The 15,157-nt window shown below is 39.2% G+C and overlaps 1 protein-coding gene across 1 annotated transcript; it reads left to right on the top strand.

The window, feature by feature from the left end:
- The first annotated feature begins 3,948 nt into the window (after positions 1-3,948).
- LOC139755336 (serine/threonine-protein phosphatase 2A activator-like) lies at positions 3,949-13,946 on the top strand. Its single transcript, XM_071673490.1, has 7 exons — positions 3,949-4,106; positions 4,741-4,823; positions 5,288-5,491; positions 8,182-8,399; positions 8,643-8,868; positions 9,825-9,932; positions 13,071-13,946. Exons 1-7 carry the CDS (start codon positions 4,091-4,093, stop codon positions 13,560-13,562), a joined length of 1,347 nt encoding a protein of 448 aa, XP_071529591.1. The 5' UTR covers positions 3,949-4,090; the 3' UTR covers positions 13,563-13,946.
- Positions 13,947-15,157: the final 1,211 nt, after the last annotated feature.

Here is a 15,157-nt window from a genome sequence, read left to right as displayed (position 1 = left end):
GTTTACTGTTTAGGTTTAGTAAACTTGCCCTTATGGGGTCAGGGGAGGGTGTCTGTATCGTTGTATAATCCAAGCTGGCATCTAGCACCAGGTTTGCCAAATCTCTAAGGAGCAATAAGCCTCAGAGTCTTACTAAGGCGTTGGCAAGGGAATGCTCAAGAGCATCCCCCCAACCCCCTCAAAAAAAAAAAAAAAAAGAAATGAGGGTGTCTCTCCCTGGAGGACAGCCAAGTACTTTAAATAAGGGTTATTTGTTTTTTTTTTATCAATTTATTACGCTCAAGGAGCGACAGACCTTGTACATGAAACGTTCTGTATATACAAGTGACTCATGACTCGTAGGACAAGCCATTACATATACATGCTGTTGTTTACCGTACACTTAACACCCACCAAAGTGAAGGTGTCTCAAGAGAATTAAGTCTTAAGTGATTGTCCCTTTGTAGGTACTCATATACGTCTAATAAGGACTGTCCTTGTGGTAACAGTTCTGTAACACTGGGACATTCAGGGCAGTAATATTGAAGATTTTTGGCACTGGGTGTGTTGCACAGTTTACATGAGTATTGTGGCACATCTGCCTCAGCCACCTGCCACACTGGTCTGTATCGTAACCCAAGACGGCAGGCACCACGTTATATCTGCCAACCATAACTCAACGTCGACGGTACTTGTGGGGACGAGGGATAAAGTTGTCGTAATGCTGTATGGTCATACTCTGAGCGACAGGACGTATCATCCTCTTGTAGGAGAGGGAGCCGGGTGAGGAGGAATTAGCTGCAGGCGAAGCCAGTTCACAGGCAGTCTTTGCGAGGGGTTCACCTGTCTCGTTCGCTAGTATTCCCACATGGTCGATTTCCTTCACGGAAACATTGATATTCAGCCTCCCTGCCAAGGCCTGAGTAAACGGTTTTACCTAGGCTACCACCACCAGGTCGAAGTCAAGGCCTAGGTGCATTGAGGTCGAGTGAAGTTCTAATGATGTTAGAGCAGTGAGGAGGAAGAAGAGGAGAGTGAAGGTATGTAGCAGTTGTGAGGGAGAAGATTCTATTCTCCGGGGAAATTACGAGGCCACATGAGGAAGAAGACACAAATAACACGAGTGAAGGAAGCGCTGGAGATCTGGAGAGTTAGAATGAATGCAGATATCGTCAGCGAAGCAGGTAACTGTGGTTCCGGGGACGTCAGGGAGGAGGGAGAGGAGCTGGTGCATGAGAATATTAAAAAGGGAAAGGGACTAAGGACACCTCCTTGTAGGATACCCACTTCGAAGTTCCTCGTAGTGCTACGAGTCCACTTAATAAGAACGCGGGAGGATACAGGTAACCTTGCATTCATCATAAAAGGTTTCCTTTAACGTCAAAATCTACTAGCTGGTCGAGGCTGATTTCTATATTCGCGACATCAAATGCATTTTTCAGATCAATAAAGGCTACAACACTGGTAGGGGAGAGGCGGGTTTCCAGCGACAGGAGACAGTGATGTGTGCTTCGTTGTGACAAAAATCCATCGAATCCGGGTGAGAGCTTTTCCCTGAGCCGGAACAAGAAGCGGGTAAGGAAAATACGCTTCAGTACTTTGCTGAAGTAGGTCGTGAGGGAAATTGCTCTGAATTTACTGGTGCCAGGCATAGGAATGGGTACAATCAAACTTGAGGTCCAGGCTTGCGGCATGTACCCCTGTCGGAAGCCAAGATTGTAGAGCCGGAGAAGGGGGTCAACAGGTACTTCCAGAAGCAGGTGAAGGACTGAGTGTGGAACGCTGTCACCACCACCAGGAACTGTTGTTTGACCACTGGCAAGAGCATGACATAATTCGTCCTTGGTTATAGGTACATTATCCTGTTCGTCTGTCTTCAGTAATGGTGTAGTCAGGCGGAGTGCACAATGACTTTTCCGAAAGGAGAGCGTCTCTTGTATGTGTGTGTGTGGGGTTGCATACCCTAGTTTGCTCATACCATGCATCAATGAAGTCTTGAGCATATTGAGCAGGACTATGGTGTAGGGGACTGGTAAGTCTTCTCCCTTATTGCCTAAATGAGATGCCACACGGATCCTACGCTTGTTTGATGACTGATGCTATTTGTAAACTTGGGCCAGGTATCGGTTTGGCCACATTGTTGTAGGGCAACTAATGCATCACTGGACAACTGGTAGAGTTGGTTGCCTCTGTTAGGTGAGACCATCCTCCACTGCCCTCCTCAACGCTTGGATGATGCGACTATCGAGCATCCAACCATGAGCTTTTGATTAACTCTTGATGTGTGGCCTGCTGGACATATCAGGTGAAGAAGTCGTGCGTGGAGCTGACAAGAGAGAAATACAGTTCTTTTCAGGAGACTATAATTCAAATGTAGGAAGAAGGGTAGATGTATATGTAATGTAGATAGGGCAATACTTAGGAGGACCACTGATGCAGGCACGATGGTAGCAGACAGGGGAAGGGGCAGTCGGGACCGAGTAACGAAGGTTTAGGGCAAGGTGATCTGAGAAGATGGCAGATACAGAGGAACACTTCACCTGGGACGCCAAGAGTCCGGAAGTAAGGATGTGGTCAAGAATGCCTCCCGCGAGAGTGCGTGGCTCCACCTGTGTCCCAGCGAGAGTGCGTGGCTCCACCTGTGTCCCAGCGAGAGTGCGTGGCTGCACCTGTGTCGCAGCGAGAGTTAGTTGAGGCATATGTAATCAACAAGTCACGTCCCGTTTCGGTTCACAGTATTTGAGTGGTCACCTAGAGCAGGATGTCGGGCACGCCCTCGGCGCCACTTGAAGGGGGACGCCACTAAACAGGTTTGTTTTTTGACATATGATACTCGATTGATAGTTTGTATTCTGCGTAACATTATTTCTTTATACTCTTCTTCAGTGAAAATGTACAATGTTCTGTTGCGAAACTGTACAAATTACGTTAATGCTAGGAATTAAGTTCATACACTAACATTTCCCTACCATATCAATCGGCCTCTGAATATGTAATTAAGAAGAGGAAAGATTTGTATGCAGAAAGTAATGGTATAGACGCAATGCATGGAGGCAAAAGAAGAGGAAGACGTGAATAGAATTTTACGTTTATTGAATGAGAAGAAAAAAGAAAATTGCACAAAGTATGAAATTAAGAACACTCAAGAGTGTCATATATGAGAGATGTAGGTGTATATACATCTCATGCGATAGATGTATGAATCCTTATTTTGACGTCAAAGTTGCTCATTGATTTTGAAAACTTAAATCTGTTTGATTCTGCATATCACTATTGAGAAACAATTCCTGTCGATACCTGTTTTTGTTTCGAGCAGTAGAGTGATGTGAATCACTTCAACACAAATCGGCGAATTTGGATATCACAGACTATGTAGTTATAGTAAATTTCGGCTAATTCTGAATATTTACTAGTGTTTTCTCACACTGTGCAATATTGATCATATTTACATGAGAATGTACATAGATGACTGTTGTAAACTCTGTTTTCCATAGCATCTAGGAAAGCCAGCGAATATGTCTCCACCAGCAGCAAACATGTACAGCGAATATACAACTACCGAAAAGCAGCGAACAAAATGAAAGAAGAGGGTATATACAGTACATAACATTCATTTGGCATTGCAATTTTCATTTGTTTATATTGTATTATTCTTTTCTAAGTCCTACATAACTGATGATGACAGAAGGCTGAATTGTCGATTATGATAAGATTTCTTTTCTGGTTTATAGTTCTGTTTTCCTCAACAGTTAGATGGTACACTGCAAGAAAAAGAAATGTAGAATTCTTTATACTCTTCTTCAGTGAATAATGGAACCAAAAATGTTTCAGGAATATGATGGGGGTAACTTAAAATGTGATTCTTATGAAAAAGGGAAAAGGATACCAAATCAGGCTCTTGAGAGACATGGATTAGAGAGAGACTGTCTCGTTGTTTACTGGTGGGCGACATATTCTTCGCCTTTATTGATCGCTGGCAGTGTTCGCTCGTAGGACACAGTGGTGACATCAATGTTCTTCGGATTTTCTTAAAGTGACGTGCAATTTACGTTAAAAATAGGAAAATAAGAGTAAGGTGAACTCCTGGAAGTGAGAAATCGCCTACGAGAAGATGGTTATTGAGTGTGGTAAGTTATGTTAAGTGACACTTTATTAATTGTCGAAGTAATATTGAGTACCGCAGGCAAGAGGAACTTTAATGTCTTAAACTATCTTTGATTTACCTTCGATGACTCATCTTGAAGGAAGAGCAGCCTTCTTATTGCTAACTTATTGGGTCTCCCTGGTGAAATGTATGGCAACACGTTCCTACTTGACGCAGAATTGGAAATGATATCAAAGTAAATTAGTTTGAAAGGACATAGTGGTTATTTTGCCGACTATGATGTTTTTGACATTTCTTTCTCACCTATGTGTAAGTAGGTTAGGGTCCGGGGCTGTGGGGTAGATTGCCCCGAATTAATGGTTAGGTAAAGTTGGTTGGTTTGACAACCCAGCACTTTGCTTTAATCTCAAGATGTCGAAGGGTATGGGCTTTCTAGTGACCCTGGTTGACTTAATGGTAGAACTGGTCCTCACTCATGAGGGTTTGTATTTGTATGATCTCGTTGGTAGTAAAAATAAATCTGATCAAAAAATCAAGAAACCCAGTAAAAAGAAAGTTTGAGAAATGGAATTAGTTGGTAAAATAGGTTAGTTAATTGAATTATATTCATTTTACATATGATGCATTGTCATTCCATTTTTTTTCTTGTCAAACAGGAAATCACAAGTTTGAGATACCAAAACGTTCTGTACTTCTACCTTCGGATGTCAAGAAATGGGAGCACTCAAATGCTTACCAGGTAACAACCAGTTAATGAACTCCTCAACTTTGATGTAGATCTTTGAAAAGGCTAAATGTAAAAGATATATCCCTTTGTATCAGTTCCTGTCTTGTTGTAGACAAGATTTCTTAAACATGTATGTCTATCTAAAGACCATTATTTTATCATGAATTCTGTAATAAACTTCATGAGCAATTTTTTTCTACCCATTCAGTGTATGTTTGACTTTATTTCCTTTTCACACTGTTTCTTCTCAGCTTTAATTTCAGTATAGATATTTTTTAACTTAGTTGTAGAAAGGTCTTGCACATCAGAACAGTTTCTTGAAAAGAATATTTTTTAGCAAAGAAGATAATTGCAGTTAATGATTTTAATTGAACCATTCTTGCAGACATTAGGGAGTGGTTATGTTAAAGAATGAATTGATCTTTGAATATGATATTTATCTCAAGATGTTAATGGATATATACTTTCTACACCAGGACATACTAGGCTTTCTGACAGCAATGAATAAAGCAGTAGGAGGCAAGAAGCTAAGCGCAGAATGTGTTGAGAGTCCAGTGACAACGGGTCTCCTTAAGATGCTGGATACACTTAGCCAGTGGATAGATGGAATACCACCAGTTGATCAGCCTCAGCGTTTTGGCAATACTGCATTCCGTGACTTCTATTATAAACTTAAGGAGGTATTTGAATGTACATTTATACTTAACCCTTGTTAGGAGTTGATTATATTTTGCTTATTTGATGATTGCAGAAATATTTTATGAAAAACTACAAAAAGAAATTATGGATTGTATTTGTCATACAGAAATTCTTGAAAGGTTTTTTGAGTTAAGATTTAGTCACTATTGAAGATATTTACAAATTTTTACGTCTGTTTTTTCAAAGTGTATTGTCTATCGCCATTAAAATAGTGTCAAAGGCCCAACGGCACTACTCAGAACTCATATTGAAGTCTTATGTAATTACATGTTTGTTACCTGTCTGTATTTTATGGGGAAAGAACTGTACTTTCATTGGGCCCTTTCTCCTGACTGTCTGTGTCATCAAGTGGCCTCTTAAACTTTTGGAGACTACTGGTATCCAGTCCCCTTGGTCTCTTTATACCACCTATCTACCACCTTTATGCTAAACCAATGCCTCTTAGCATCCTTTCTAACAAATTTTTTAGCCTAACTTCTTGTCATGCCCCTGGTTATTTTGGTGTTGCATCTCTTGAAATTGTTCTCTGCCAGTATTGCATAGCTGATTTAGAAATGAAGATCAATATTAGGTTCCCTCTCTCCCTTGTTACCCCCATGGTAGACAGCTTGATATTCCTCTGGTTCTTAATGTAACTTAGTCCATTTAATTCATGTAACTACCATTTTAATTGCCATACTCTGTATGCTCTCAATCAAGTCTTAGTACTTATTTAGGTGTGATGACTAGTTGTTTGAGGAATAGTCCAGTTTTCAATGGTGCAAATGATTTACTGAATGTATCCTTATGCACATACTGTACTGAATATGATTCTGATGTTCTCCAGTAGACACTTTGCCTCTTTCACAGTTTTCCTGTGCAGCTTTAATGACAGATTATGCACCATGTTGACCCTAGATCTCTGTCACAAATAGATTCCTAAAATTTGTTTTTGTGTTGAAGGTTCCAGTCACAGACGAAAGTCCACATGAAGGCTGGGCCTTAATTAGAATATAGAGAGAATTATGAAATGGAAAAAAGGAAAGACACGGGAAAGTATTTACGAATTTGTGAGAAACTAAAACCCAGTCTTTTGAAAAGTGCTAGGTCATACTTATTGCGAAAGACATGAGAGGGTAGAGAGTTCCAGAGCTTCAACATGAAGGGAAAGAAACAGGTATCAAAATGGCCTTCCCTTGAGTTGCTGATGGCCACACGTTAACCATGTGATGCAACAGATTGCCGAGTATTACATGATCTAGCTAGTGTTGTGGGCACATGAGCAGCCAGCTCTTGGGAGAAAAACCAAAGTACAAACTATAGAAGATGGAAAGTGAACCAACATTGTGGCATAGGGCAAAGGGGTCAAGTTTGGAAGTTAGCCTGGGACAGTTTATAAGGTGTATTGCTTTCAACTCTGTCAAGTAAGGATGCGGAGCTAAAACTACCCAAAAGTGAGAACAGTACTCTATACAAGGACAAATCAATCCTTTGTATAAACTGAGCACTTGTTCAGAAGAGAAGTTTCAGTATTTAATAATTATACCTAGACCTTCTTTCACTCTGTCCCATACTCATTATCTAGTGCTTACTTTAATTGAATCTCATCACCCATTTTTCTTATCGTCTTTGGAGTTTGTCTGGGTCACTTTCTAAGTTAAAGCTGTTGTCATTATTTCTTATTCTTCTTATGATCATGGCATTATCTGCAAAATGTTTAGGAGGTGATCCAGTCCATCAAGCAAGTCATTAATGTGCACCAAGAGTACCTCTGAGCCCAAAACTGATCCCTGCAGCATGCTGCTTTTGATCCCAGCCCACTTTTAGAATGTGCCTCTTACCTGAGTCGTTTGTTCTCTTCCTTTAGTCTTCTGTCCAGTGAAGCAGTATGTCCCTAATTCCCTCATATGGTTCTAGTTTTTGGACTAACGTTTGCTGGGTGTTTGTCGTTAGAGGCTTTTTGACAAAGAACACATTTTACCCATCCTTATCTTTGATATAGGATGGAGCTTATCATGTCATAGAAGCATAACTTATAAGATTGGTTTTGCATGAATTTTCCCAAAAGTTGTGGTGCTTTTTGATTAGGTATTGTATTTTCTCTTTTGCAAGTTATCATTCACTGCTCCCTGGGTATCTATTCTTTTGTTTACAAATCATGCTTGTTGATAAAATTGGCTTGTATCTCAGAGCAGTTTGCCAGTCACCTCTTCTAAATTTTTAGAACTATACATCCCTCAAGTAATCTATTGAACAACATTTTGAATGGCTTAGGACACATTCCTTGAGCACCTGTGGGGAGACTTCATCAGGACTGTGGGCCTTGTGTGGGGCATTATTTTAATAGCTTGATTATAATATTACTGTCAATTTCTGTTTGCTTCCCTCTTAGTCACTCCCATTTGTCCTTTTGCTTTCCTCACATTGTTGCTGTGACATATCATCACTGTTGGGTTGGTGAGCCCCAAAAGTAAGTATCAGTCCTTCCACACTTATTTTTGGAGGATGAAGTTTGGGGGTGGGGGATTTTTCATGAATTCCCTTCACTTTTGTATGAGAGGTGGATAGATAGAATCTAACTTTTTGTGTGCAAGTGCTGTTTCAGCTGATCTTAGGTCCATTCCTTTGGCAGAGAAGTGGCTTTTCAGTCCTCAGACTTACATATTTCCCCAGTTTTTCTTTTATTTCTCAGAACAGTGAGCAGGTAGTAAAAGAGGCTTTACCAGAGGAGTTTCATGCAGCTGTCCCTGAGATAGCAGTCTATCTTGTGGAAAGTGTTGGCAATTCTACCCGTATTGACTATGGAACTGGACATGAGCTATCCTTTATTATGTTCCTTACCTGCATCTTCAAAATTGGAGCACTTAAGCAGGAAGACTCCATTGCAGTTGTTACAAAAATATTTAATCGGTAGAGTATTGTTACAGGATATTACTGGAATGTGATAATATGTAAATGTTATTGAAATAAAATTATGATAATATTTTGCATTTAGGAAAGTTAAAGCTAAAATTTAATTACCTCTTGTTTTTCAGTAGTTTTTTCTTATCAAGTCATATAGTAACAGTAAGTATGTGTTGTATTATGTGACATTTTGATACAGATCATGAGTGTATTATTATATGTATTACATGTTACGCTACCTGTTTTTAGGTACCTTTCCCTGTCCCGTAAACTTCAGATGATATACAAGATGGAACCAGCAGGTAGTCAAGGAGTTTGGAGTCTTGATGATTATCAGTTCCTTCCATTTATATGGGGATCATCACAGCTACAAATGCACCCCAAAATTTCCCCTGAGATGTTCGTGAATGAAAAGATTGTCAATGAGAACGCAGATGAATATATGTTTTTCAGCTGTATTAAGTTCATATTATCTGTAAGTTTTGTAATACGTACTTTATAATAGTAAGTAATTTAATATCTTCAACTCAATTTCAGATTAGATTTTAATATGGAAAGCAATTACATATCCATACAGTTCTCTCTACATTTATTCATGACTGAATTTCATTCACATGCTCTGCTAAATTGTGTCAGATTTTGATTTGATTTTGGTGTTTTCTTGGCTTAGACACTGCAGCTGAAATTCAGTTGGAGTTAAATCCTGTATTCTTACGTCCACTATTTAGAGAGGTACTTTTTCTGTTGTCCTGCATGTTCTTAAATATTCTTTTTGATGAAAACTTCAGTAAACATTTAACATTAGCTATTTGATGGAAGACTGGAATTTGTTTTTTATGGATGATGGTAAAGAAGATACGTAGGAACAGCGTAGAAGGAAGTGGACTGGAGAAAAGATTGCTTGCATCTAAGGGAATGAAATGTCAGGAAATTTATTGAGAAAAGGACTAATGAACTTGTGCGGGAGATCGAGCGAGAAAGGGAGGTGTGGTTGGATTGGGCAGTGAGGGTACTTTTCTGCCGTGCATTCCCATATATGAATTTAACATTTATTTAATGAATTAAAGACAATTAGCATCTACATCATATCAAGGATGTAGTCAGTATGATTGTTTGGTCTTTAAGCTGTAAGAATAAGGACCAAAGTTTGTGTAATATTTTATAGTTCTTTTCCATGAACTTTGATTCTTTTCCTGAGTAGCTGAACCATTGAAAGGTAAATGTTTTAATAGGGCTGCTTTAAGGCTTTAGATATATATAATCACACAAACATCCTTTATGTAAATTATATTGAACTAGGTTAAGTCTGAGAAAATTTGCCATTTTCAGGTTCTTCAGTGTTATATAAATATGTTCTACAGAAATGACATCTTCAAAGAATTAGTGATATGCATTAATGTTTAAGTGCTCACTATGACTTTCATCTTCCAGGTAAAAACTGGGCCGTTTGCTGAACATTCTAACCAGCTTTGGAATATCAGTGGTGTTCAGTCATGGAGCAAGATTAATCAAGGCTTAATCAAGATGTATAAGGCTGAGGTATTTTATTTACAATAGTATGGCTTGTTAGTGATGTTGTGTCCTACTTAGGGTGGTAATGAGGTTTGTGATTGTTCTTGAGGATCATGCAAATGTGGAGGGTTTATGTGTGGTAGAGGTCACCTGATTTAAAAGAAGAGAAAGCTTTAGGGATTGGTCTCAGTTTGCTTTTATTAGGTTGATTAACATTTAGCAGCAGTAGATTGATTTCTGACTGCTGAGTATAATTTTGATTTTTCTACACTTAATTGCCTTTCATGCCTTCACAAGGTAATAGCAGGAACAGATGAATGACAGCCTCCTTTGTACCTTCAAAGTCTGTAGCTGTCATACATAAGTTGCCAAAATCAAAGTTTACCATCTGCTGTGAAGCCCCAGAGATTACTTCATGTTTCTCCCTTTTCACTTAATATGCCCTGATTCAGCTCAGTAAGAGCTTTTTACCCCTGTACACCAAATAAAATTAACTGTTTGTATCTATTGCATACTTCTCACTCGTGAATGTTCAGGGACTTGTATCACAAAGCACCCTTCGATCTACCCTTCATCCTTCCATCTTCAGAGTCTGTTCCTCTCTACTCCTTTATCTTGATGTACAGATGAAAGTTTTCATTGAGGCCAGGCCTTCAGAGGAAGCGAGAAAAAAAGTTGTCTAAAGAGTTTCAGAGAAAATAAGAATTGTTTTATCCTTCTTGGGACAATTGATATCATAGGTACAGGTATGGTTAAACCTTACAACAGTTGTGGGCCAAATTTTCTAGTCCATGGTTGAAAGATCCATAGCCTCCTGTACTAACTAGATGTATGTCACTCTCAGCTCTGACAAGCACACAAATTTTTGTGATGTGGCACCACTTACTCCCAGGTGAGCAGGTCCCTGCTATACTATGTAGTGTGAATTAATGAGATTACATGTGGTGCGTGATGTTTCCATGGTTGTTTAATTTGTTTATGGATGGGATGGTTAGGGAGGTGAATGCAAGAGTTTTGGAGAGAGGAGCAAGTATTCAGTCTGTTGTTGATGAGAGGGCTTAGGAAGCGATTCAGTTATTGTTCTCTGTTGATACAGCACTGGTGGCTGATTCATGTGAGAAACTGCAGAAGTTGGTGACTGAGTTTGGTAAAGTGTGTGAAAGAAGAAAGTTGAGAGTAAATGAACAAGAGCAATGTTATTAGGTTCAGTAGGGTTGAGGGACAAGTTAATTGGAAGATAAGTTTGACTGGAGAAAAACTGGAGGAAGTGATGTGTTTTAGATATCTAGGAGTGGACTTAGCAGCAGGTGGAACCATGGAAGCAGAAGTGAGTCACAGGGTGGGGGAGGGGGCCAAGGTTCTGGGAACGTTGAAGAATGTGTGGAAGGTGAGAACATTATCTCTGAGAGCAAAAATGGGTATGTTTGAAGGAATAGTGGTTCCAACAATGTTATATGGTTGCAGGGCACGGGCTATAGATAGGGTTGTGCGGAGGAGGGTGGATGTGTTGGAAATGAAATGTTTGAGGACAGTGTTTGGTGTGAGGTGGTTTGATCGAGGAAGTAATGAAAGGGTAAGAGAGATGTGTGGTAATAAAAGATTGTGGCTGAGAGAGCAGAAGAGGGTGTGTTGAAATGGTTTGTACACATGGAGAGAATGAGAGAGGAAAGATTGACAAAGAAGATATATGTGTCAGAAGTGGAGGGAAGGAGAAGCGGGAGACCAAATTGAAGGTGGAAGGATGGAGTGAAAAAGATTTTGAGTGATCGGGGCCTGAACATACAGGAAGGTGAAAGGTGTGCAAGGAATAGAGTGAATTGGAATGATGTGGTATGCCGGGGTTGATGTGCTGTCAGTGGATTGAACCAGGGCATGTGAAGCATCTTGGGTAATCCATGGAAGGTCTGTGGGGCCTGGATGTGGAAAGGGAGCTGTGGTTTCAGTGCATTACACATGACAGCTAGAGACTGAATGTGGCTTTTTTTCGTATTTTTCTGGCGCTACTTCATATGCGGTGGGGTGGCAATGGAAATGAATGAAGGCAGCAAGTATGAATATGTACATGTGTATATATGTATATGTCTGTGTATGTATATGTATGTTTACATTGAAATGTATATGTATGTATATATGCGTGTATGGGCTTTTATGTATATACATGTGTACATGGGTGGGTTGGGCCATTCCTTGTCTGTTTCCTTGCGCTACCTCACTAATGTGGGAGGTGGCGATTAAGTATACATATGGTTCTGATGAAAACAACCAAACATCCTATTTACACATTACAAGACCATTAAGACTGATTCTGTTTATAATCCTAGTGGAATGCTTAACCTGTAAGCACAGTGGACTTCACTAGAGGGATGATTATATGCTGTAGTTGTTGGGTGTACAATCAAATTACACCGAGCTGGGATGGGAACATTTAACGGTCTTAGTGGGGATTCAAGGTTTAAATGTCTTTGATGCTGTGTTTAAATGAATTAGTTTGTTTGAATGTCTCTCTGATGATGTGTTATAATGGCTGGGATTGAATTTGGGCTTGTCATAGGTGTTAGGAGAAATCTTACAAACAATAACAAAAGTAAGGATGGTATGAAAAAGAATGCAAAGTTCCATATTAGCTTATCCCTGAATCCATGACACAGACAAGTGTTTAGATGCTTTTCTTTTGGTAATTGTATATATGTGTAGCGACTGTTTCTTTGTCCCTTTGTAAAAATAATTGTACCTTTGATGAAGTTCTGAGAATTTGCTCTCATTTCAGAGAACGCAGATTTTGTCTTATTGTTCTGCAAATTCTTTAGCAACCATTGTGCAGATCATGGCTAAGGTTTTGGATATCCTATGAACGAATTATCATGGATATTGATTTTGTATCCAACCCTTGGAGAAGCTTTTGTTACATATTTATGTTATTTATTCTGTGTTAATCTTGAAGTGCCAGGAGTGCAAAATTTGTAAGGTAGCTATTTCATGTGTCAGCATCATACAATGCTTCATAGTTTTATTTTTGCAAAATATGGTATTCAGAACTTGCTTTCATTCTAAACATGGGGAAGTTATTCATTTCAAGAAGCATAAAAAGATAAGTGTAGAATATTGGAAATATAATAGTATAAAGATCACAAATATTTTTGATGTCTATTTAAAGATATTTTGCAGGTTCTCCATAAATTTCCTGTTGTTCAACATATGCTATTTGGGACCATTTTGTCAATATCTCCAGCAACAGAGATCACCTTCCTTCCACCAGGCTCTGATATGCCAAGTGGAAGAATGTCTCAAATAGTGGGTAGGCAAGGATTTATGCCACCCGGTGTGAATCCTATGCCTGTGTATGGAGCAACATCTGCAGTGGATGAGATGGTCAAGAGTATGCCTCGTCTTGGAAGAACACCACAAGACATACCTTACACTGAAAAGATCTCATCAGGTATGTCCCCTGTTAGCAAACAGTCTCAAGAACTAAACCTTGAAAATAAAATAGGCTGTGGCATGGATTCTTCTTGCACTAAATCCACAGATGTACCATGCATAGAAAAAGGACATCCAACAGTGCCATTAGTAAATTCCTTACCTCCTGGAACATTTCAAAAGCAAAACACAAGTACCGGGGTGACGAGTAGAGAAAGTCCAAATGCCAACTTAAAATAATGATAATGCTCCAGGGTAAACCATATAAAGTATTATCTTCAGGTAAGTCAGACCGGAAATAGAAACTTGTATTTACAGTTCTTTATACAATCAGTGGAAGTGTCTTCTTGTAACCAATATTTACTCATTTTACATCAAAGGAACTACTCTATATTTAATGATAAATGATGAGTAGAATATATCTGACATAAATATTGTTATGTTGTTACAGTCTTCACTTCGTGTAACTGGTGACTGTAAAGCTCATTTTTAAATACCTGTGAAACAATCTAGGCAGGAAGTTGATGGCATAAATTTTCAGTACCATTAACAATTATTTCTCATTCCCTGCTACCTTCCATAGCAAAATGTATAATTTTTACAATAAAAAACAAATATACTGTTTGTGTTCTTTCTATGGAACTTTTTTCATACTTTTTCAGTTTCCCACATCGGTGCAGTAGCTCCAGGAAAGAGATAAAGAAAGACACATCCACTCACATACTCAAATATACACACATACATATACATAAATATATGAACTTGTACATATTCATACTTGTTCACTATCATTACTATTTTCCTGTGGGGTTGGGTGGCACCAGAAATGGATGAAGACAAGCAAGTATGAATATGCACATGTATATTTGTATGTCTTCGTATGCAAATGTATATGTATATATGTTGTTATGTATATGTGCATGTATGGGCATTTATCCCTAGGAATGGGGGAGAAAGAATACTTCCCACGCATTCCCTGCGTGTTGTAGAGGACGACTAAAAGGGAAGGGAGTGGGGGGCTGGAAATCCTCCCCTCTCGTTTTTAGTTTTCCTAATGGAGGAACAAAGGAGGGGGCCAAGTGAGGATATTCCCTCAAAGGCTCAGTCCTCTGTTCTTAATGCTACCTTGCTAATGCGGGAAATGGCGAATAGTATGAAAAAAGGGGGGCATTTATGTACGAGAATGGTTTGGTAAAGAGAAAGGTAGTGAAAGCTGTGCGGAAGATGGAATGCGGCAAGGCATCGGGTTTGGATGGTATTGCAGTGGAATTTATTAAAAAAGAAGGTGATTAAGTTGTTAATTCGTTGGTAAGGATATTTAGTGTATGTATGGACCATGGTGAAGTGCGTGAGGATTGGCAGAATGCATGCATAGTGCCATTGTACAAAGGCAAAGGGGATAAACATGAGTGTTCAAACTACTGAGGCATAAGTTTGTTGAGTATCCCTGGGAAATTATATGGGAGTGTATTAATTGAGAGGGTGAAGGCATGTACAGAGCATCAGACAGGAAGAGCTGTGTGGTTTCAGAATCGGTAGAGGAAGTGTGGATCGGGTGTTTGCTTTGAAGAATGTGTGAGAAATACTTAGAAAATGGATGGATTTGTATGTAGCATTTATGGATCTGGAGAAGGCATATGATAGGGATGGAGATGCTTTATGGAAAGTTTTAAGAGTATATGGTGTGGGAGGTAAGTTGCTAGAAGCAGTGAAAAGTTTTTACCTGGGATATAAGGCATGAGTACAAGTAGGAAGAGAGGAGAGTGATTGGTTCTCAGTGAATGTTGATTTGTGGCAGGGGTGTGTGATGTCCCCATGGTTGTTTAATTTGTTTA

This window comes from Panulirus ornatus, chromosome 19 (genome assembly GCF_036320965.1).
Source record: "Panulirus ornatus isolate Po-2019 chromosome 19, ASM3632096v1, whole genome shotgun sequence".
Taxonomy (NCBI): domain Eukaryota; kingdom Metazoa; phylum Arthropoda; class Malacostraca; order Decapoda; family Palinuridae; genus Panulirus; species Panulirus ornatus.
Note: the sequence above shows the minus strand (reverse complement) of the source record. Positions and strands in the feature narration are given on the sequence as shown.

What these genes read in the sequence shown, in the direction of transcription:
- LOC139755336 (XM_071673490.1), top strand. An exon ending in GTTACAAAAATATTTAATCG is followed by an intron (nt 8,400 to 8,642) that starts GTAGAGTATTGT and finishes ACCTGTTTTTAG; the next exon opens with GTACCTTTCCCTGTCCCGTA. An exon ending in GTATTAAGTTCATATTATCT is followed by an intron (nt 8,869 to 9,824) that starts GTAAGTTTTGTA and finishes TTCATCTTCCAG; the next exon opens with GTAAAAACTGGGCCGTTTGC.